The sequence below is a fragment of the Carassius carassius genome, chromosome 32 (assembly GCF_963082965.1).
Source record: "Carassius carassius chromosome 32, fCarCar2.1, whole genome shotgun sequence".
Lineage (NCBI taxonomy): Eukaryota > Metazoa > Chordata > Actinopteri > Cypriniformes > Cyprinidae > Carassius > Carassius carassius.
Window position 1 is genome coordinate 2606612 of NC_081786.1, and position 24709 is coordinate 2631320.

General features: G+C 37.7%; 1 protein-coding gene across 1 annotated transcript in view; it reads right to left on the reverse strand.

Moving 5' to 3' along the window:
- LOC132112384 (kelch-like protein 29) overlaps window positions 1-24709 on the reverse strand; it is a 148640-nt gene that overhangs the window by 12150 nt on the left and 111781 nt on the right. The window contains exon 12 of the mRNA XM_059519838.1: window positions 1115-1308. Coding sequence (XP_059375821.1) covers window positions 1115-1308 — 194 coding nt within the window. The remainder of the gene's footprint in view (window positions 1-1114; window positions 1309-24709) is intronic.

Sequence of the window (24709 nt, forward strand, 5' to 3'; positions counted from 1 at the left end):
TAACTAATCAGTGTGACAGTATATATATCAAACGTCAAACGTGTCTTTGAGAAAGACTTGCAGCAGTCAGGTGGATATCCAAAATAACTTGTTTTAGCAACTATAAATGGCAGATGAAGCTGGTTTCAGGGAGATTTGAGAGGAGCTCTGTGTGCTTTTTGAAATCCACACTTATTTCTGCACTAATGGGGAAACGCTTGCTTTTCCAGCTGCAATGAAACGCCTGAGTCCTGCTCCTGCTGCTCTGTGTCCCTCAGGGCTGCTTTTGCCACTGAGATACAGGCTGAAGAAAATAACGTTTCCTTCCCCCTTGAGTGTCCCTCCACCCACAAGCTCAGGATCTCAGAGCGTGTCAAAATGCCAAGTACTAATGAAGTCACATACCAGTGAAATACCATGAACTTACTTTCTCAGTTTCAAAACTGTCCAATGCAAAACTTTAGACATAATATGCATCCGATGTGGGACGTGGGATTGTCCATGCATGATGCTTGAACATTTTCTTACCTAAAATGGTTAATATCATAGATGACGTTCAGGTCTTTTTATATTGCTTCTGCAACACTATATTTCTGTACATTTATATATGATTTATTGTTCAAAAGTTTAGCCTGTTTTTTTTTTTTTAAGAAGTCTTTTATGCTCGCCAAGGCTGCATTTATTTGAATAAAGATACAGGTACAAAAATACAGATATTATAATGAGTTAAAATAACCGTTTTCTAAGTAAATACTTAGTAAAACGTCATTTATTCCTGTGATGTGCAGCTGAATTTTCAGCATCACATGATCCTTCAGAAATCTTTCTAATATGCTGATTTGCTGCTCAATAAACATTTATGATTACTATGAATGTTGCACGAACAGTTGCGCTGATTTAGATTTTTCTGCATTCTTCACTGAATAAAAAGTCCAAAAAAAACTGTATTTATTTAATCTCACACATTAATGATATATATCCTTTCTGAATAAAAGTATGAATATCATTCAAAAAATACTTCATAGTGACCCCACCACTTGCGAACAGTAGTGTATATACTACAGTATATAAGCTCCCATAGGCAGCAGGTGAAGAGCAGAGTTTGCACTTCAGTAATTGTCCCGAGTGCTCTTACCAATCATGGGCGACTCAATAAAGCTCCAGGCGTTGGTTTGAGGCACATACGACTGAAGTACTCCAGCAGAGCGGCCGGCCTCGTTCACTCCTCCAAACACATAGATCTTCCCTCCACACACAGTCGCCGCCGCAGAATGGACAGGTTTGGGCAAAGGAGCCACCATCTCCCACTGGTTAGTGATGGTGTCGTACCTGGAGAGAAAATGAAACGCCATTTATCCTGCACTATCAGAAAGAGCAGAATTCAAAACACCGTTTTAGACAGAATAATGCTATATTCGATTCTGACTGCTCTTATGTAGGGTAAAAAGTCTCACAAACACCCTGGCAAACACCCAAACCCAATAACAGCACTCATATTTCTGGGATAAATGACTATTAAAGTCAGCCTGAATAAAAAGACGTGGCGCATGGATCTTTAAACGGTACCCATGGGTCGTATCAGTGAGTTTCCACTTCACGCCTGATAAAGCATCAAGAAAATGAGAGTATATTGTGAGGGTTTGAATGAGTTTGGGCCCTGGGAAAAAATTATTTATGAAAACTCCAGTATTTAAACAGAAGTACAAAGGGACTGTATAAAAAATGCATGGCTGACAAATAGTGTCCTTCTCCCATTTCAAGAAGAAGAAAAAAACTATTTATATATAGAATACAGAAAATTAAGGACTAGTAAGATTCCTATCAAATACAAAATAAATATAAATATTTTATTATTATATATAAACTCATAATATGCTATTAAATATTGTATGTAATATTATTTAAATAATCACATTTAAATAAATAAACTATTTTTTTATATTTTAATGCATAACATTTAATTCTGCAATATAAAAATACATTTCATAAATATAATACATATAATTTTAAGTGTATGCATACATTTACTAAATTATTAAATAATAAATATTAAAAAATCTAAAATTATATTTAAATTATTACAAGATACAAGATAAACTTTGTTTACATAATATATGTATGTGTACTGCTATAAACAATTATTTTTCATACTCAGTATTATTTTTCTTATTTTTCAGTACAAATATCTATTCATTATACATTACAAGAAAAATTTACTTGAAACGCAAAATGAAATAAAATATTGAACTATCCCTTTAAATCCTGTTTTGTGAAAACTATATTAAAATGATGTGGGTTTAAACAAGAACATAAACATCTGAAAAGGGGATCTGAAAAATAAATGTAATTTATTTGACCCCATTGGCTGGTATTTTTTTTATGCATCAACTTGATTAATTTTGAAACAAGACTTCTGGGACTGTAATCTACTTCTACTTCTCAAGTTAATGTGTCAATGTGTCAATCATTTTTTGCAGTGTGGTGCTTTTCTACAGCAAATGATCAGATGATGAAAATTGAGAATACAGGACGTTGAAAATGTTTATAAATGAGTGCAAAGCTAAAAAACTGCAGTTATTTGAAACTTTTTAACAGAAGCAGAGTCTGCACATTGGTGCATGAAAGCCTCCGGCGCACCTGCCTGCTCAGTCAACTCTCTATAGACATTAAGGTGAAAATACCCTGAAATATTCCTTTAATTTATGCATGTTACTGTGCTGCGGGGTTTTGCTCGTGAGATTTTTCCTACATTTCTCTTCAGTGAGGCGAACGAGATAAACTTCTCCAGCAATCTTCCACACTCAGGATAAAGCGAGACTCCACCGCCGTCTCCAAACACGTTTCTGCTCCTCCATTAAGACTCATAATGGTCTCAGTCAGCAAGCGCGACCACGGCTCATTCCCTGCTCAATTTTCACTCTCTAACATGCAATCTCCTGATGTCTCCCACCGGTCCTCCTGTAGGAATCAGAGCAGCATCTGAGCTGAAATATGGGTTGCTCACCTCCTCAGTAAAAATCCGTTCTCGTATCATTTTGTAAATTCATCCAAATTTACCCAGTGCTTCCCACGTCTGCAAGTGTGTCCCAGGATTACATGAGGATCACGTTAAAAAGGCCACATCCAGTTTAAGAAATAAGCAGTGAAGTTGTGGAATTGATATGTTTTTGGGGGGATTATTATACTGTATGATAATTATACAAATATATATATACATATAGTAGGGCTGCCCCCTAATAGTTCACTAACCGTTAGTCGACAAGAACAGGTTTAGTCGACCAAATTATTTTTAGTCGCTTAGTGCCAGAAAGAAAAAAATCCACAGAAAGTGGCCAAGTCATGCATTCTGCGAAAGATCGTTAACAGCTGCTCTATGCATTAATATACAGTAGACTACATCGGCTAGGTCATCCAAACGCTCGCCTATCATTCACCGAATTCATCAAATATGGATTTACTGGAACTACTAGTAGTTAGTAGTAGCTCTAATATTAACCTATAATAATGTGCGTTGTGCAGAATAAGAAAATGCACGCTGGTATGATCATCAATAATAAACTTATTTGTGAGTTACGCAGGCACTTAAACAGTCATTACTATGATTTAAGGTTTATTAATATAAATGTGCAATTAGTCGACTAACCGTTTAACATGAACGACGAGAAGCCTTAATATACTGTGTATCAGTGGCGGTTTCTCCATTAGGGCGACGCACGACCAAGCAGTGTAATATAAGTGAGTAATTTAAGTAAGCAGTGTAATGTTATTGAGGAATGTGATATAAATGAGCAGTGTAATATAAGTGAGTTGTGTAAACAGTAATTTATGTTACTTTTTAAAAATATAATAATTGTGTGAATTATTTCTTATTAATCGAAGTAAAAAGCTTTTTTGGAAAAACCACGTCCTGGCGTCAGTCTTCATTTGGTGCTGTTAACACGAATACAGAAACATAATGACAAAAAGAGATTGATTCCTAATGTCAGTTTTTTATTTTATTTTTATTAATACTAAAGTAGTACAGGTCCCTTTACATCTTTAACTAGCCGTTAATTTATCAAACGAATGGGTGACCTATCCTCATTAATCGAGCAAACATTTGAGATATATATATATATATATATATATATATATATATATATATATATATATATATATATGAAATCAAATTCAAAAGTAAAATACAAATAGAAACAAAACAGAAATCAAAGCTAATTCATAAATATGAATAAAAGGCGTGATAAGTATATAAATTAAATTATATAAAAATAACATAAAATAACACTGATTTTAAATGTGCCTAAAATGTTTGGTTTATATTACGTTTATATTATGTTGCATTATTATGCTTTATACTAAATATAATACTATTTATTTACTCATTTACTTGTTTATTTTAATATAACTTTTATGTCTTTATGTATTTTAATGTAACTTATGTATCTGTTTTTGATCCATTTTATTTATTTGTTTTATCTATTGGCAACCAGTTAACAATATATGCCATTACCAATCACATTCAAACTTGAAATAAAATAATCTACTTTGAAAATAGAACTTGTTTTTGGAAACTTTTTGGCAAGGTTTTTGTCATGTCAACATTGAAAGTATGTCGTGACAAATTTTCAATTTTTCAATCTATTTCTTACTCTCATCATGAGAAACCTGAGAGCTTCACAAAAAACGTTCCCTCATTGACTTGCTAATTAGCATTTGGTTCTATAAATATCAGTCACATTCAGATTTCTTTTGGAGGTGTCTGTAAATGACTCAACTTAAGCAAACAGGCTGATGTTGCTCCCGCAGCGTTCACAGTGCTGTAAAACCTGCTGTGAATTCTCTGAGTGACAGGTTAGCAGAATGCCTTGCATTTAAACACGCCTGCAGCCGAGGCAGATGGGACGGTTAGATTTCACATGAACATGTGCTGAAGCAGCGAGTCGACGGTCAGTCAAACCCGTGACACTCAGGATGGCGTATCTTCATCTACGGTTACTCAGGCCTCGTCTCTGCACCAGTGACTTTAATAAGAACTCTAACACCATGAAAGCCTCTGACTGTAGCTGAGCTCAAACAGGAAACTCAAATTAGTGAAAGAGGTCATACAATAAAAAAATAATACAATTTTTTATATATATATTTTTGTCCCTCTCTTTCTCTCTCTCTCTCTCTATATATATATATATGTATACATATAAATTATATGAACAAATACATGTAAATATTTTCAAAATATGTATTGTATGTGTGTGTATTTATACATACATAATAAATATGCACAGTACACACACATATATTATGTGAACAACAACTTAATTTGGATACATTTTGATACATGACTAGCAAACAAACAGCTTTGCTTTAGTCAACACAGATATATTTGTTTGTATCCTGCAAAAGTCTGACACCCAGAACAACAGAGCCAACACAGAGCACAGGAGGAATACACACTCACACACACACCCCATTAACACACCCCTCTCTCTCTCTCTCTCTCTCACACACACACACACACACACACACACACACACACACACACACACACACACATACTGGTTTATGTGGATTAGCCAGACTTTTTCTCCAAACAGGCCCGGTGGTGGTTTAGATGGACTACCCTTTCCTGAGGTCCTAGAGCTATGAGAGTTCGATTAAAACACTCAAAAAAATTTGAAAAAAATTCAGGACACTTTAGACTTCAGATACACCCTTCAGAGCGTGATACACACCACCCTAAAACTATTGTGGTTTATAGAGACAGTTCTCATTTTGAAAAATATGTGACTTATAAGGACCAAAACAAACATTATTGGGACTTTAAAGGGACAATGACGTCACTTCCTCATTAACATAAATACACATACACATTAACCTGACACCACCAAGCATTAATGGGACTTTAAAGGGACAATGACGTCACTTGCTCATTAACACAAATACACATTAACCTGACACCACCAAGCATTACTGGGACTTGAATTATTATTTTATTGCACAACTCTAACATCACCAGTGTTAGTTGGTGACACGGTCTAACAGCCAGATAACAGCCTGTAAGAGCTAAACAATAGATTGTCACAAAACATAAGTGCCATGACAATGAGAATTGAGCAAAAAAGGTCAAATAAGTTATTCTTACCCAACTTCAAAAGACCCATGGTTGCTCATAACAAAAATAAATAAAATGTAAAAAAAATAAAAGCTGTTTTACAGTGTGCTTTTGTGATGGCCTCTGTCATTCGAACTTCTGTTTTTGTACTGAACATCAATACAAACTATAACAGGCAGACAACAACTTAAAACACAAGAGCCACACTTTTTAAAACATTAAAGGAACTTTGGACTTTTACTTATTCGCCGTATCCCCCAGAGTTAGATAAGTCCACACACACCCTTCTCATCTCCGTGCGTGCCGTAACTCTGTCTGACGCACCCACCGCTAGCCTAGCTTAGCACAAAGACTGAGGTAAATGGCTCCAGCTAGCATACTGCTCCCAATAAGTGACAGAATAACGCCAACATTTTCCTATTTACATGTTGTGATTTGTAGTCACAGCACGTACAAATAATAAGGTCACATGAGACACAGCCATCTTCTAACAGTTTACATACTGGGAACTATATTCTCATAGAATTTACTATATAGAAGGCGAAGCACTGCTGGCTGGAGTGATTAGCGCAACCCTCTGAGCGAACTCTGAGAATATAGTATGTATACGGTTAGAAGATGGCCATGTATCATGTGACCTTGTTATTCGTACACGCTGTGACTATACAAATCACAACATGTAAATAGGAAAATATTGGTGTTATTTTGTCACTTATTGGGAGCAATGTGCTAGCTGGAGCCGTTTACCTCCAGTCTTTGTGCTAAGCTAGGCTAGTGGTGTGTGCGTCAGACAGAGTTACAGCACGCACGGAGATGCGAAGGGTGTGTGGACTTATCTAACTCTGGGGGATACGGTGAATAAGCTAATGTCCCAAAAAGTTGGCGTGTTCCTTTAACACAAACATAGAAACACCACCACAATTGTCAGTGTATTTAAATCTTTTCTTTTTCTGACTGCCTCTTTGCAGCTATTCCTCTATTTCGAACAAAGTCCCTTATATTTTGCACTGTTCTTTGTGCCAACACAGGGTCTTCCACCAGTTTGCAGTGACTGCATTCAGTTTTGGTGGCCAGTTTCCCCCTGCTTACATGACCTTTGAAGTGTCGCATTACTGCGGCGACCTCAGCCTTAGACCACACTTTCTTCGCCACTCTTCTGGATCCATGTTCCTCATCAGCATAGTTCCCTGGAAAATAGGCAAACAAAAAAAGAATATATCACAAACAAAATGTGTTGTCCAGTTGAAGCCATCAAAACATGAGTTCAGTTAATGCCACAGTTGACAAGAAATTGCAGTTTACTTTTCTTAATTCACTCTGGGTATCAGTTGGTTGCTCACTCGATGTGATTTCACCAACTTTATTAACCCACTAGAGTGTGGACAATATGGAGTGTAATATTAGTATGTCTTTGCTGTTCATCTATTTATGTGGCCAAACCTTTTGCTATTTGAATTTATTGCAGTAAGTAATACTACAATTAGTAACATGTCATGTTAAATAAAGTAATTTTGGCATTGTACTTCAACACACCGTATTTTAAATGAAACCAAGACTATGGGGTTTAAGGTCTGATTCTCAGTTTAAATCTGATTTCATAAGGTTAGCTAAATAGTGTTGGAACTTGGTCTGAAAGTTTAGTCTTGATATTGAAACCGTATGTAACAATCAACTTAATACTACTTTTAACCTCTTAATCTTCCAGATTTTGTGGCATGTTGTGACTCAGTCATTCAGACCAATTCATTTTTAGTCTTTTAACCAACTTGCTAAAAAGAGAATTAATAGAACGTACTCATGGGCAATCAAGAGAACATGTGAAGAGAAGGAGGTTACTTTACTTTTATCTCAAATTCAATATACATTTCCTGATAATAAAGTAAGTGTATATGCTCCCTTGCAGACAAGATGTTTTGTACAAATGCAGTACAGTTAAATTTAGGGCTATTCATTTATATCTCTTTCTTTAAGATTACTCTTGCATTTTGATAGTTGAATACATCACAAAGACGTGCATAATAATCCTTCTGTTAAAGGGATACTTCACCGTTTTTTCATATTAAACTATGTTATTCCCTTAACTAAGACGAGTTGATGCATACCTCTCTCGTCTCAGTGCGTGCACTCAATCGCTCTGGCGCGCGGCGACAGTTTGATAGCACTTAGCTTAGCCCAGTTCATTCAGTAGGATCCAAACAGAAATGAAGCTAGAAGCAACCAAACACCTCCAAGTTGTCCCTATTTAAATACAGTTACACGACCAAGTATGCTGACACACTGTCACTGTCCTATAATGTATGGCGCAATTGCACTGGAAGCACTTCGACTGGGCGCAGTAAAAGTCACACTTGAAAAATCCTCTCCCCCCTCCCTCTCACTTCTGTCATTAGAACCAACGTGACTTTTTACTGCGCCCAGTCGAAGTGCTTCCAGTGCTATTCCACCATACATTATAGGACAGTGACAGTGTGTCACCATACTTGGTCGTGTAACTACTCGTGTAACTCTATTTAAATAGGGAAACCGTGGAGGTGTTTGGTCGCTGCTAGCTTCATCTCTGTTTGGTCCCTAATGAATGAACTGGGCTAAGCGCTTTCAAAGTGTCGCCACGCACCAGAGCGATTGAGTGCACGCACTGAGATGAGAGAGGTTTGCATCAACTCGTCTTAGTTAAGGGAATAACAGTTGAAGTAAAAAAACTGAAAAAAAATGGTGAAGTATCCCTTTAAGGGAGTTGGGCAAAGTAAGAATTTCATTGTAGGGTATAAACCGCTGTGTTTCTTCTGTGCATAGACAATAAACCTCTTGAATCTGAATCTTACCTTCAGAGGGAGGTACACTCTCACTTACTGTGGACGACACAAATGAAACTGATCCTGTTGAAAACAATTTAACAAGTTACTTTTGTCACAGGAAAAAAATAAATTTTATCAGCAGTGAATATGAATTGAGTTAACATACCAAAGTCTCCCATGTCATGGTCTTGCTCTGTGGTTGTAGAGTCAATATCCATAGGCTCCACAGTTCCAAGCTCTGATGCGGTGAGATCTGTGTTGCTGTTATCAGATTCGCTCCCACTGTCTTCAGCATCACTTAACGCAATCTCATCTGGAAAATGGCATTAGTAAAACTCAGAGGTGGAAAGAGTACCTGAAAACCATACTTGAGTAAAAAGACAGATACCTTGCAGCATAAATTACTCTATTACAAGTTACAAGTCACCAATACGAGTAAAAGTGATTTTAACAGTACTTTAGCATTTTACTTATACTAAATTTAGGCTCTAAGATGCACTAGTCCTTGACACCTGAGACATGCAGGTGAAAATAAGAAACAGTTGATTTGTAAAATGAGAAGTCATGTTTATTTTCTAAAATCTAAATAAATCTGAACACCTCAATAGTCTAATAAATCAGGGTCGACACAACAGCCTCTTAAAGGGATTGTTCACCCAAAAATGAAAATTCTGTCTTCATGTAGTCAACCTCAAGTTGTTCCAAACCTGTATACATTTCTTTGTTCTGCTGTACGTGTACAAAGATAGACATTTTATATATTTTTGTAACCAAGCAGATCTTGCCAGCCATTGACTAGTACAGCAGAACAAAGACAAGTTTGGAACAACTTGAGGGTGAGTAAATGATGACAGAAATGTCATTTTTGGGTGAACCATCTATTTAAGTGTCTACAAACTCTCAAGTCTCAGCTAAGCTCAAGTGCACAAAAAGGCCACACATAAACCAATATCCTTCAAAAAGGCCTTGTCAATATAGTGGATAAATAAAATAATGTTAAGTAAAATTAAATAGTCAAAGTCTACTTGCACTGGATGTGCTGGTTTTGGACTCATCACTGGCTGCAGTCATGACCTCATCTCCTAAATTAAACGTCTGCGATTTAGCACCTACTAATGCCCTCGCATTCACACAAAGTAGACTTGTTGAAAGGTTTGGGTGAGTAAGGGCAAAATGCACAAGATATAGTTCAGTCAATGCCACTTAGATGGAAATATCACTTCTTTATAGCAGAAACAAACTGCTGCAAGTTAGGTGCCATGCAAAATGTAATTTGTAATTGCATTACTCATCACAAATGTATTGGAGTAAAAAGTACATTTACTTCTTCAAAAATGTAGTCAAGTAGAGTAAAAGTAGCTAATATCTTTGATACTCAATACAACTACAAAGTAGCCAAAAATATACTCAAGTACAGTTACTAATTACATTTACTCAAATAGTTTACAGCTCTGGTAAAACTCTCATAAATAGCTGGACATAAAAATCTGTGGTTGAAATAGCCACATCAAATAAAAAGACCAAGGGAAAAGATAGTACTTGGTTTTGTATTTGCCACTTTTTGCAAAGTAACTATTTTTACTTGAGTAGTTTTGAGCTATTATACCTGCGTTTATGTTTAATGTGGTCCATGAGCACATAAGATAAATTATTACACAATATGATTTTAGGTTAATATTTAACAAATCGACTGCACCTACACAAGCAATTTTGAATTACTGTCCAGCCATACTGTAGACTTAAGTTTATATTTCTGAATAGTAGTCCTCGACTCATATTTGGACATGAAAGGTGATTTTTTTTCTTGGAAAGGGATGCTGATGACGCCAAGTCTAGACGTTTATAAATTAACATTCAAAGGAAAAAACAAAAACTCAGATAATATCTACAAGGGCTAATGTCTGTACAAACCTTCAATTTCAATCTCATCCAGTGACTTCCCCTGCATGCTCGAAAGGTTTCCTTTCTCCATTGACAAAAGGAGTTTGGAAATCTTAGCCAGTTGTGTTGTGGGAACTGGTAATCTGTAGAAGTCGCGGTGAACACGAATGTCGTGACCCAGGAAATCTGCAACCTGATCAAGTTCATTGTGTTTTAAATTAAGGACTTGTGAGAGTGTGGCAACATGTTTCCTGAGTTGCGTTGACCTAAGGTACTCAGGGTGCTTTGCTCCACACTGGCTTGCATGAACACGCAAACAGTCCTGGCCTCTGTAGTGGCTCATTGACGTTGGTCTTGCAAACAGGAAGACATTTGTGGCACAAACGCCACATTCAGTTCTTCTACTGGCAAGTAGTGACAAAGCATCCACCACACTTGGTGTGAGCAGAACGGCAACCTTTCTGCCCCTTTTCCCCATGATTTCAATTCGGCTGAAATAGTTACAAAGCTTCTGTTCAGTCTTCGACAACCCCAGTGCAACATCTTCATGGAGCTTTGTGTTGTCCCTTTCATGAAAACTTTTGAGACGCATTTTCGAAACTTCCCCAGCACGTCTTCGATTGAAGACAATGATTTGTGCAAGTATGAGTTTTGCAAGTTGAGCATAGTTCTGAGTGGTGGCCTCTTCCTTCAAGCTGCAGAAGGCACTTTCTGCAGATTTCTCTAGGTACTGATGAAGGATCTGAACATCTTCAGTGAAGGGCAATGTTGATGGTTTATTGTATTTGGCATCACTCAGTGTGTTCAGGGCACTGTGAGACACCAACTCAGACCACCTGGAGGTGTACAACTTCTTGAATATGTCAGTGTGCCTGATCAGTTCTTCATCTTCTGCCATGAGTGCCCTACAATGAATAATGTCCGCGATTTTCTTCAGTGTATGCCCCAGTTTCAGCGCAAGGCTTGGTTTCTGGTACGAGTGTTTTTGTTCATCAAAACCTGAAACTTTCTTTACGGCTTGCACAACTCTCTGGAAGTTAGCAGGTTTAACAGTGTCCTCTAGGTTATGTACTGAGAATTCTGTACGCAGGCATAACAACAAACGCCCCACTTCACGGAGCTTTTGTCGAATGTATTCATATTTTGTAGGGTCTTGTCCATGTTTGTTGTAGAGTGACTTCTCCCAGGTGTCTCACCCAAATCTTCGTTTTCTGGCTTAAAGGGGCATCTGCGGACATGTCTCCAAAGCTCCTTGCGTATGTACATCCCTTGACAATACATGCAGTGGATGAACTTTCCTGCCAGTGCTTTAGCTTTTGGCTTTCTCTTCACTTTCAGTGATCCTGTTCCATCTTGCAAAACTGCAATGTTATGTTTAAAATTTCCCTTATTCCTCATTTTTTTCTAATAATATCTTGCGCTCTTTTGAGTCCTCAGGAAGGGAAAATGCTTGGACAATTTCAGTATGCGTCTTGTGTGTTTTCAAGTGGCGGGAAATTTTGCTTTGTGGCTTACCACAAACATAACAGTAATTTTTTTTACTCATAATCAGATGTGGTAATTCTTGTTCATGAGTCACAGCTTCATCCCCTAACTTTTCCTTTGATGAGTCTTTGACAGAATTTGCTGAATTAGATTTGTCATCAGCATTTGGAATCATCTTATTTTTAAGGGGTGGCCAACATTTTGATATACTGGGCACAACTGGGGTGCCTGTGTCTGACCCAAAAGATGTTCCAACATCAGGTACTACTGGTTTTACTTGAATATGTGCAGCTCTTGCCTGACTTGTCATTAAGGGTATGCTGGCATCGGAATCATATTTATCTTCATATTCTGACTCCGAATCAGGTATGTATTCCTTGTCAGACATGTCCTCAGCATCATCAGATGATATTTGGTCCAATTCTGGATGTGGAATTTTGTCCTGATCTGACAGCAGTTCATCCTCAGAAGCCTTAGGAGACTGCTGCGCCTGAATTGGTGAGAAAGCAAATTATTTTACATGTTGATTGAATCTTATAGACAGTTCAAGTTCAACTCTCACTTAGTAGATACTCACCTGTGCTGTGCTGTTAAAGTCATCTCTTTTAATTAGCTTGAGGCAGGATTTATGCCAGACCCCTGAACAAACTGGAACACATTAGATTAAAATAATGTTAACACTACAGGTCTATTTAAGTGGTTAGAGCACAACACATTACATTCTATACTAATTCACTAAATATCTAACCTGTGCATTGATAGCCAAGCCACTTGAAGGAAGATACGGGTCCCACACAACGAACACACTTGTCCAAGGAGGATACTGTTGCGCACACAAGGCGGTGTTTTTGACACTGTTGGCAAAAATTTTTATTGTAGTATTTATTTATGTCACATAGTTTGGACAGAAAGATTTCATATTTACATGTTGATATCCAATCATTTTAAATCCAATACCAATGTGACATTTAATTTACCTCATACATATGATTACCCTTTTATTGCATTGTATTTTGTTATTTATAGTGTATCTTATTTATATGCAGCTTATTTAAAGCATATCCTATATGAAGATATACAAATTGTAGATGGAGAATTTGCGGTTAGCCTCAGTGCCAGGAGCTGACTTCTTGTAGCCCAGTATAACTAATAGGGTGCCTTTCCATTACATGTAACCAAACAACTTAGCATTCACAGTAAACCAACATAAAGATCCAATGCAGGCAGTCTTAAAAACCAAAGTGATGCCTCTGGGGACGGGACCCTCTAAACTGTATGGACCTCCCAAGTCATGTTTGGGTGGGGTTCAGTGTTTGATACACATACACTCAGATATTATACTGACTGAAGCTTGAAAAGGCACGTTTAGACAAATGTCCTTCCATTCCATTGTCCACATAAAGCACGTTCTACTCAGGCGCCTGTCCACATAAAGCATGTTCTACTCAGGCGACTACACACACACACACACACAGATATTGAAATAGCAGGGCTCCAGACTAACTTTTTTTATTAGGAGCGCTGTAGCCCCTGACTTAAAATTTTAGGAGCGCAAGCAGAAAATTTAGGAGCACACCTTATATTGCCTTACAATGCAATTATTCACAGTTTCCCCCAAAATAACTGTATTACTGAAAGTATTTGGTAGCAGTGTGGGATGACAAAGCACTGAGCTAAATTTGAGGTGTATAGATCAAGTTAACTTTACTTATTATCATTCATAATGTCTTAATATTAATTCAAAAGCAAAATGAGTGACAAAATAGATATTAGGGAGTGAAAATAGCCAATAAGCGACCTCTGCAGCTATGTTTACAATGGTAATTTAATCTTGGGTGTTTTTTCTTGTTTTTTTTTTAATAAGTGTGAGTTTTCCTACTTCTTGAAACTTTTAGTTTTATAAATATGGACAATCTTTAAAGGATGAACAAAAATGTTTTGGTCAACACATTAAAAATAACATTTAAATATGATATTATAGCTTTAAAGTGCTGGAAAAAGATGTGTAGGCTATGTTATAACCACAATATACCATAGTTACAGTTAGTATTACTACATTAAATTCAAAGTGATGAATGTTGCTGATTTGTGGACCTAAAGCCTTCTATTACTTGTTCGTTCATGGCACATGTTTCTCCTGGTTTCCATGTCAGCGCTGTTTGATCTAATATGGTTTATAACAGAGAATTCTGCGTAAAATCTGAATGTTTCTGACTGGATCTCGCAGCAATGTTATTAATTCAGTCGCGAACTCAATGGATTTCTTCACTGGATCTCCACGATGTAACGGTGTCGCGTGATCGAGATCGGCCCGTGACTGGCGAGAGAAGCTCTGCACGGTCTATTATTGGTTCGAACTATTAAACGGCAGTGAAGCAGAATGAGTCGCGCAGTTTTTTTCCACTTTCATTTTGTTTTGATTTATTAACATGTCACGGCATACTCTATGCTTGAGGCTGAGATTGTGTCTAACTAGCGTATTGTGTTTAAACTGCGAAGTGCCTGCACTGTCTGCAAACTTAGTTTTCCCCGCAGTTCTGGGGTAGCGACTGCAACATTCGCAACTCATGGAGTTCATCTCCTTACAGTACCTCAACCAGCTGAATTCTCTTAGCCAGTCTTCCCGAAAATGGTGGGTTCGGGTCTTTATCACCTAATAAAACCTCTGACTCTGAATCATCATCCGACTGTGTCTGTCTGTGATATTGATATTTGTCTCCGTCTCCTTCCCACGGACGTTTACGCGCGCGCTCGATTATCTCTAGGACCCTCCCCCTCCACACATTAGCCAGTTACAGTGGCCATTCCCTATTCTTCTCACACTCATTGGCCTACCACACATTCCGGATTCATTGACGCGCCGCTTCCACGTTTAACGTGAAAAAAAAAAAAAGACTGGTCGCACATGTGCGACTGGATGTAAAATTCAGTCGCACACTCTTAAATTTTGGTCGCAAAATGCGACCATTTGGTCGCAGTCTGGAGCCCTGAATAGGTTGGCAGATTTAACATTTTGCCACAAATAAGTTGTACATGAGATTTAATTTACCTCTCCAACCTTGGTGCATGGGCTGAGCTCTGGACTAGTCTGATTCGGGTGGCTGACGGCTGTATGGGTGCACTTGCTCTCAGTGGTCAGCTGTAGAAGATGAAACAGAGACAAAGGACAATAAAGAGAAAGTCCAGGGAGCGTGACACTAGAGAGGACATTTGACATCTGAGTAAAAAAATAAACCATTCTACTGTTGACAAAGACAGAGGAAAACCTTGCTTTAAAACTCACAGACAACTTCTTCGATATTAACAATCAGAGCAAGATATTAATAAAAATCTATCTTTTGTGAAGATATACCTCTTCAGTATCATCAGTTGTGGATGGGGGATTTGTGGTACCACACATCTTTGGAGCCGTTTCATCATCAAGGCCCTGTAAAAAGGAAAAAAAAAAATATATATTGTAGACCGTGGACTATGAAAACTACACTCTGATGAACACATTCGTGTTCACCACGACTTCTACAGATTACCAGTTCCCACAACACAACTGGCTAAGATTTCCAAACTCCTTTTGTCAATGGAGAAAGGAAACCTTTCCAGCATGCAGGGGAAGTCACTGGATGAGATTGAAATTGAAGGTTTGTGCAGAAATGACTTAGCCCTTGTAGATGTTATCTGAGTTTTTGCATATCCTATATGAAGATATACCTTCTTCATATTTTTAAATTGTAGATGGAGAATTTGTGGTTAGCCTCAGTGCCAGAAGCTGACTTATTGGAGCCCAGTATAACTAATAGGGTGCCTATCCATTACATGTAACCAAACAACTTAGCATTCACATTAAACCAACATAAAGATCCAATGCAGGCAGTCTTAAAAACCAAAGTGATGCCTCTGGGGACGGGACCCTCTAAACTGTATGGACCTCCCAAGTCATGTTTGGGTGGGGTTCAGTGTTTGATACACATACACTCAGATATTATACTGACTGAAGCTTGAAAAGGCACGTTTAGACAAATGTCCTTCCATTCCATTGTCCACATAAAGCACGTTCTACTCAGGCGCCTGTCCACATAAAGCATGTTCTACTCAGGCGACTACACACACACACACACACAGACATATTGAAATAGTTTGGCAGATTTAACATTTTGCCACAAATAAGTTGTACATGAGATTTAATTTACCTCTCCAACCTTGGTGCATGGGCTGAGCTCTGGACTAGTCTGATTCGGGTGGCTGACGGCTGTATGGGTGCACTTGCTCTCAGTGGTCAGCTGTAGAAGATGAAACAGAGACAAAGGACAATAAAGAGAAAGTCCAGGGAGCGTGACACTAGAGAGGACATTTGACATCTGAGTAAAAAAAGAAACCATTCTACTGTTGACAAAGACAGAGGAAAACCTTGCTTTAAAACTCACTGACAACTTCTTCGATATTAACAATCAGAGCAAGATATTAATAAAAATCTATCTTTTGTGAAGATATACCTCTTCAGTATCATCAGTTGTGGATGGGGGATTTGTGGTACCACACATCTTTGGGGCCATTTCATCATCAAGGCCCTGTAAAAAGGAAAAAAAAATATATTGTAGACCGTGGACTATGAAAACTACACTCTGATGAACACATTCGTGTTCACCACGACTTCTACAGATTACCAGTTCCCACAACACAACTGGCTAAGATTTCCAAATTCCTTTTGTCAATGGAGAAAGGAAACCTTTCCAGCATGCAGGGGAAGTCACTGGATGAGATTGAAATTGAAGGTTTGTGCAGAAATGACTTAGCCCTTGTAGATGTTATCTGAGTTTTTGCATATCCTATATGAAGATATACCTTCTTCATATTTTTAAATTGTAGATGGAGAATTTGTGGTTAGCCTCAGTGCCAGAAGCTGACTTATTGGAGCCCAGTATAACTAATAGGGTGCCTATCCATTACATGTAACCAAACAACTTAGCATTCACATTAAACCAACATACAGATCCAATGCAGGCAGTCTTAAAAACCAAAGTGATGCCTCTGGGGACGGGACCCTCTAAACTGTATGGACCTCCCAAGTCATGTTTGGGTGGGGTTCAGTGTTTGATACACATACACTCAGATATTATACTGACTGAAGCTTGGAAAGGCACGTTTAGACAAATGTCCTTCCATTCCATTGTCCACATAAAGCATGTTCTACTCAGGCGACTACACACACACACAAATATTGAAATAGGTTGGCAGATTTAACATTTTGCCACAAATAAGTTGTACATGAGATTTAATTTACCTCTCCAACCTTGGTGCATGGGCTGAGCTCTGGACTAGTCTGATTCGGGTGGCTGACGGCTGTATGGGTGCACTTGCTCTCAGTGGTCAGCTGTAGAAGATGAAACAGAGACAAAGGACAATAAAGAGAAAGTCCAGGGAGCGTGACACTAGAGAGGACATTTGACATCTGAATAAAAAAATAAACCATTCTACTGTTGACAAAGACAGAGGAAAACCTTGCTTTAAAACTCACAGACAACTTCTTCGATATTAACAATCAGAGCAAGATATTAATAAAAATCTATCTTTTGTGAAGATATACCTCTTCAGTATCATCAGTTGTGGATGGGGGATTTGTGGTACCACACATCTTTGGAGCCGTTTCATCATCAAGGCCCTGTAAAAAGGAAAAAAAATATATATATTGTAGACCGTGGACTATGAAAACTACACTCTGATGAACACATTCGTGTTCACCACGACTTCTACAGATTACCAGTTCCCACAACACAACTGGCTAAGATTTCCAAACTCCTTTTGTCAATGGAGAAAGGAAACCTTTCCAGCATGCAGGGGAAGTCACTGGATGAGATTGAAATTGAAGGTTTGTGCAGAAATTACTTAGCCCTTGTAGATGTTATCTGAGTTTTTGCATATCCTATATGAAGATATACCTTCTTCATATTTTTAAATTGTAGATGGAGAATTTGTGGTTAGCCTCAGTGCCAGAAGCTGACTTATTGGAGCCCAGTATAACTAATAGGGTGCCTTTCCATTACATGTAACCAAACAACTTAGCATTCACATTAAACCAACATAAAGATCCAATGCAGGCAGTCTTAAAAACCAAAGTGATGCCTCTGGGGACGGGACCCTCTAAACTGTATGGACCTCCCAAGTCATGTTTGGGTGGGGTTCAGGGTTTGATACACATACACTCAGATATTATACTGACTGAAGCTTGAAAAGGCACGTTTAGACAAATGTCCTTCCATTCCATTGTCCACATAAAGCACGTTCTACTCAGGCGCCTGTCCACATAAAGCATGTTCTACTCAGGCGACTACACACACACACATATTGAAATAGGTTGGTAGATTTAACATTTTGCCACAAATAAGTTGTACATGAGATTTAATTTACCTCTCCAACCTTGGTGCATGGGCTGAGCTCTGGACTAGTCTGATTCGGGTGGCTGACGGCTGTATGGGTGCACTTGCTCTCAGTGGTCAGCTGTAGAAGATGAAACAGAGACAAAGGACAATAAAGAGAAAGTCCAGGGAGCGTGACACTAGAGAGGACATTTGACATCTGAGTAAAAAAAGAAACCATTCTACTGTTGACAAAGACAGAGGAAAACCTTGCTTTAAAACTCACTGAACATTTCTTTGATATTAACAATCAGAGCAAGATATTAATAAAAATCTATCTTTTGTGAAGATATACCTCTTCAGTGTCATCAGTTGTGGATGGGGGATTTGTGGTACCACACATCTTTGGAGCCATTTCATCATCAAGGCCCTGTAAAAAGGAAAATAAATATATATATTGTAGACCGTGGACTATGAAAACTACACTCTGATGAACACAGCATTTGATGACTTCATTGTTTTTGTTCTACCAGTCTGTAATGGTCAGTATCATCTATGGTGTGCTGGTTAGGTGGTGCTAACAAACTGCTAACAAAAGCTATAAAAATCATGTTCCACTTGAAGCTAGATGGAAAATGTACAGTATTTTGGTATGTGAAATGTTCTATGGTTAAAGTATTTCTTATATGAGAACTATCAATTTCACAAAGTCAAATTTTGCCCACCTTGCATCTCCATGGCCAGTCTGAGTCACCATAATTATAGGTGATCTCCTCTCCTGGACTTATGTCTCGAACTGCAAACAAACAGAGATGGGGCTTCCCTTGCACAGTGAGGTACCTTATCTTGGCATTGGGATTAATATGGTCATCATTCACAAGTCTGCCTAGTGACGAATTTTCTGTTGCTGCATCAACACTACAAAAACACAAGTAACATTTTCAAAACAATCAGTTTTTATACTAATGCAATGTAAATTAACCTGATGTGAGAAAAGAGAAAAAGAGTCATAATTCTGATTAGATTAACCAGTGACATACGTACCACCACAGTTTTCCATTAAAATGGAACTCGAACATAAACACTTTAAGGAGGTCATGGTAAATTCTCTGTCTCCTCTCACATTCTTGCTTGCTTATTAGATCACCTCTGTATTCCAACAGAAAGTCTCCTTTTTCAAATGGAACAGAGGCGAAGATGCCGCGACCTAATTCATCAAAGACAAAACAACAATAAGTGGCAAAAATAATATGTATTAAAGTCGAATCATGATTAAACAATCAGAAGATTCAACTTACCCTTTTCAGCATTGATGTACTTGATGTCAAGTCCCACTTTGTCACTTTCAGCAGTAATATAAAATCTTGCATCATCCTTTGGATTAATGCGTCTACGCCGCTTCATGTTTACTCTTTACAGGTGCCACAGCCTAAATTACAAAAAGTTATTGTCAGGATTACAATGTTCACTGGGACAAGCATGATCAGAAAACAAAAGTCTGGGTAAATTAGTAATGTACATAGTTATGTATCTGGCCAGAAGCCAAATTATGTGCTCATAACTGGACCATGCATATTTTATTGATTCTTTTAAGCATACATTGAAAAGTGTAACAGCATATTTTGCACAAAGTAACAGGCTGGTGGGAGTCTGTACTACATAACAGGAGGATGACAGCTTTAATCTCCAGCTGTGCTGGACCACATTCAGACTAAACTTCATCCTTCCTCCAACTGATTTTGTTTTCTGATTGTATAAAGTCACTGACCACATAAGATAATTTATCTAATCAAAAACCAAATCGAGTGAATCTCTAGTAGGCTTAATAGACCATATTGCTCAGTGTTATCATCCAAAAATAACAGACAGGTAGCAAGAAAAAAAGTTTTAACTAAGAGCAGTTGTGTATAGTTTTCCAGGATAAAATCTTAAATTGATAGCCTACATATTCTGTCAGATTCTCTTCTCTTTATATCATACTCTCTACTTTTCCTCTTTCTTCATGTGACAGTAATGGGACTCACAGTGTGTTTTTGGGTTCAAAGTCCTTTTAAATTTGGTTTCTTTGGTCAATATGAATTACAGATTATTATGACATTAAAAAGAACCAGGACATGAAATGTTATCACTGTGATGCTTTTGGCATTAGATCTGTTTTAGAATTATTCAAATAATTAACATGCAACTGACTGGTCAAAAGTAAGTAAAACTACAAGAGAAAAGGCAGTCCCATCCCCTCTACAAGTTTACTAGATTCAACATAGTCATATCTTTGGAAAGTAGTCTAAACCCAGACATTGCAGGAGGCTCAGTAAGCATGTGCTGGTTGCTATGGTGCTTATACTACTGCCTCTGTACTCCTCAACTAACTAAATGAACAGGGTAAAGGTCTATATTAACAGTAAACACTGTTTTAAACTTTTTTTTTTTTTTTTAAATAACACTCTACACACTGCACAAGATACCTGTCAGGTCTGTTGCCCCTCATGTTTTGTATATTGATCATTGTGGTTGGTTACTATGGTACCAATTCATTTATCTTACAGGTTTAGTACACTAACAGAACATCATAAACACATTACATTTATTTAATGGCCTGAAAGTACTCATATTAATGATATCACAGCCTTCCTGTGTCACTTCAACTTCATAAAAATACAATAATGTTGGGCTACTAAGAAAATATTTAATTATATAAAACAAACACAATGTCTGTAGTAAAGGTCCAGACTCTAGCCATTACAAAAGCTACAAGTGGATACAGAGAGGCAGTTACAGCTTGTTAATCAACTTATTGAGTTACTTACAGACCAGGAAAACCAAAGATGATATCAATACATCCTCTTAGGTCTTTTATTGTTCCAATTCAAAAAAAAAAAAAAAGAGTTGTCAACTAGCTGCTTTCTAGTCCTCCTCTCCTCTCCTCTCTGCAGGCATCCACTTCACGTGCTAAACGAGGCTTAACGAGCAGGCCACGTAGCTTCGCCCTGCTCATTAAGCCATGCGGAAGCCACAGCTCAACTTAACCTAGCTAGCTTTCATTTTAAAACAAAACTAACACATTTGACCTGCTGGCAATGTTACTTCTATCCTCATCTCTTTAGCCTGAGGCTTAATGAGCAGGACATGTTGATAGCCACTCAAGCTAGCTCAGCTAACATTGTGGTAAATATATAGCATTTTACAGTAATTTTAAGTCACAAGTTACAATTTCTTGCAAATAAGAAACACTTCATGCAAAAATGCAACTATATTTATAAATATAATTATTACCTGTATGTATTTAATCCAGTAAATCCAACGACGTCGAGCTGACACTTCTGAGGTGTGGTCCATTAGGCATTTAATTAGCGACAGCTGGGCCATGTGCTGTGGGCGGAGCTTCCCGTCGACTTCCGTTTGTTACCGCCCACGTGCGCAAACCAGCCAATCACAAGACGGCCCGCCAAAATGCCCCGTGTGTATCAGAAATGTGTATGAAACTGCAATATATAACCCAGCTGTGGGGTCGCTGTTCTATACACTGGGATACACTCAAAATCAGGTCAAGTGGTAAATGAGGACTTTCAAAGAAAAAGAGAATTTATGTTGTTCAGACACTAACAAATGCAGTTACACTCTTTGATTTACGAGGACCTTGGCATAGTCCCCGTATTACCCTTAGGTCCCTGGAGCCCAGGTGAAATGTCCGGCGTGTTGTCCGTGTAAACCACATATCCCAACACACACACACACACACACACACACACACACACACACACTCACTCACTCACTCACTCACTCACTCACCCCCCCCCCCATTAACACCCCTCTCTCTCTCTCTCTCTCTCTCTCTCTCTCTCACACACACACACATACACACACACTGTCTATGCACTTACATGGACAAACAAAGGTTGCTCTTCTAGAAGTATATATATAAATTTTTTTTTTTTTCACATAAATCATGCCAAACCCTTTAAGGCACCTTGGATGAACATGTACATTTATTGCAGGACTATGGATATTCCATTCTTCTCTAATCACTAATTATTCAGTAGAAGACTAACTTTCTTAAAGTGATAGCTCACCCATAAATTAAGAATTTCTGTAGAACACAAAAGGAAATATACTGAAGAATGCTGTGTTCCAAACACCCCAGTGACTTTACATTTTTCAAAATATCTTCCTTTGTTTTCTACTAATTGTTATTTTAGGATTATGTACGATTATTAAAAGTTTTTAATAATATTTTGAATCAACATTGTCTTTATATTTTAAGCTTTAATAGTATTTTAATGTTAAATTTTTTATTTAGTTAATTTTTTTTACTTTTGTCATTTTTTTTTTTATATTTCTAATTAGCTATTAGCTCATCTCTGTTAATTTGTAATTTGTAATTATATATATATATATATATATATATATATTGCATGATTTTTTGTTTATGGATTGATTTTTTATATATTAATCAGCATATTTTAAAAGAGATACAACATTTACTGCTATGATACTGCATAAAATAAAATAAAATAAATTAATTAACAAATACATATTTAGGTTTTCAAATAATAATATACTTTATTTTATTTCAGATTTTCAATTAAAGATTTGACTTTAGTTTTAGTTTAGCAATAACACTGGTCTCACAAAAGAAAATGCATTACGATTTTGGAACAATATGAGCGTGTGCAGTTAATCACAAACATGTTTCAGTGGTGACCTTTAAGAAAGTAAGCACAGTAAAAACTGATTTCATGTTGAATCACAGTTAGATGCACTTTAAATGTGACCTCTAACTGTAGTGACTGCACTATAGCAAGTTTGAACATGTCAGTCAGGTAACAGTGATAAACTGGGCCAAGGTTACAACACAGGAACTCCTGTTAACAAACTCATTTCTTGAGCACTTCAGTGAACAAGAGAGCCAAAATACAGATGGACTTTCCATTTGTCTTGGTAAAAGCAGGGCACATTCAGCACGGAGAGGACCAAAACATGGAGAAAATGCTCTAAAACCTGTAGCATCGCCACGTGAACCAATAACACGAGGATTTCTCAAGACAACTCGGTTTTGAAGAGATGTATTTGTGCACATCCCTATCATCGTTTGCTGGGTATTGAGGGCGGGCGACCTGAGGGGCGACTGACATCTTTACTGGAGCAGATCGCCATCCATCCATCAGTGAGAGACGGGATTAGAGAGTCACGCCGGGCCAAAAGCACACACATACACACACATGGCCAGTCACAGACCTTTCTATATATAATCCATCCAGCTCTGGAGCGGCTCCCGTGTCAAGGTTACGTCTGCTCTCTCTTTGAGCGGCGCTCTGCTCTGCTGTAAAGGGCGTAAATCTGCCGGAGGGAGCTGCTGATCAATGTCTTCCCATCTCCATCCATTATGTTTTTCCTTAAAATACATGGCCAACGCTGCGGTCTAATCACTTTCCCTCATCTGAGAGGTAGACGGCTGATGTACGGTCCAGCTGCGAGTTTGAAAACCAGCCAAAACACACGAGACCCATTGATCTTGTCAGATCTCTTTGCCAGATTGATTGTGATAAACGCCTTTGCCCCTTCAGAATAATACAGCAGGTTGTAGAGGAATATGGTTATGCATCTTTTAGTGTCTAAAGACAGTGGAGCCAATATTATCATTAGTGTAATGTTATTTAATGAATAATACAGCAGGTTATACTGTGTACTGTATATATATATATATATATATATATATATATATATACTGTATATATACTGTATATATATATGTATGTAAGGAATAATTGAATCCTGGAGTCAATTATTCCGCTTATACTAAGGTTACCACATCTCAAGACATCGATCAGATGATATATTTAAAGGGATTCGTCCGGTTTTTGTACCTAAATCTCTATTGTGAATAGGATTATTTCTTCCGCTTCTCATCCAATGCCTCTTTTGCTAGTACCAAAACGTCATTTTAAAGTTGGTAACGGAGGCTTGAGCCGTTGATAGCATTCTAATGCAGTTATGAATGAATGTGATAAGTAACTGTAATGCGGTCAAGAAAGCTGTCAGGAACTATGTTCGGCATGCGTTTTCCAGAAAATAATTGCACACCTCAGAACGTTCGTCAGCCAATCAGATTCAAG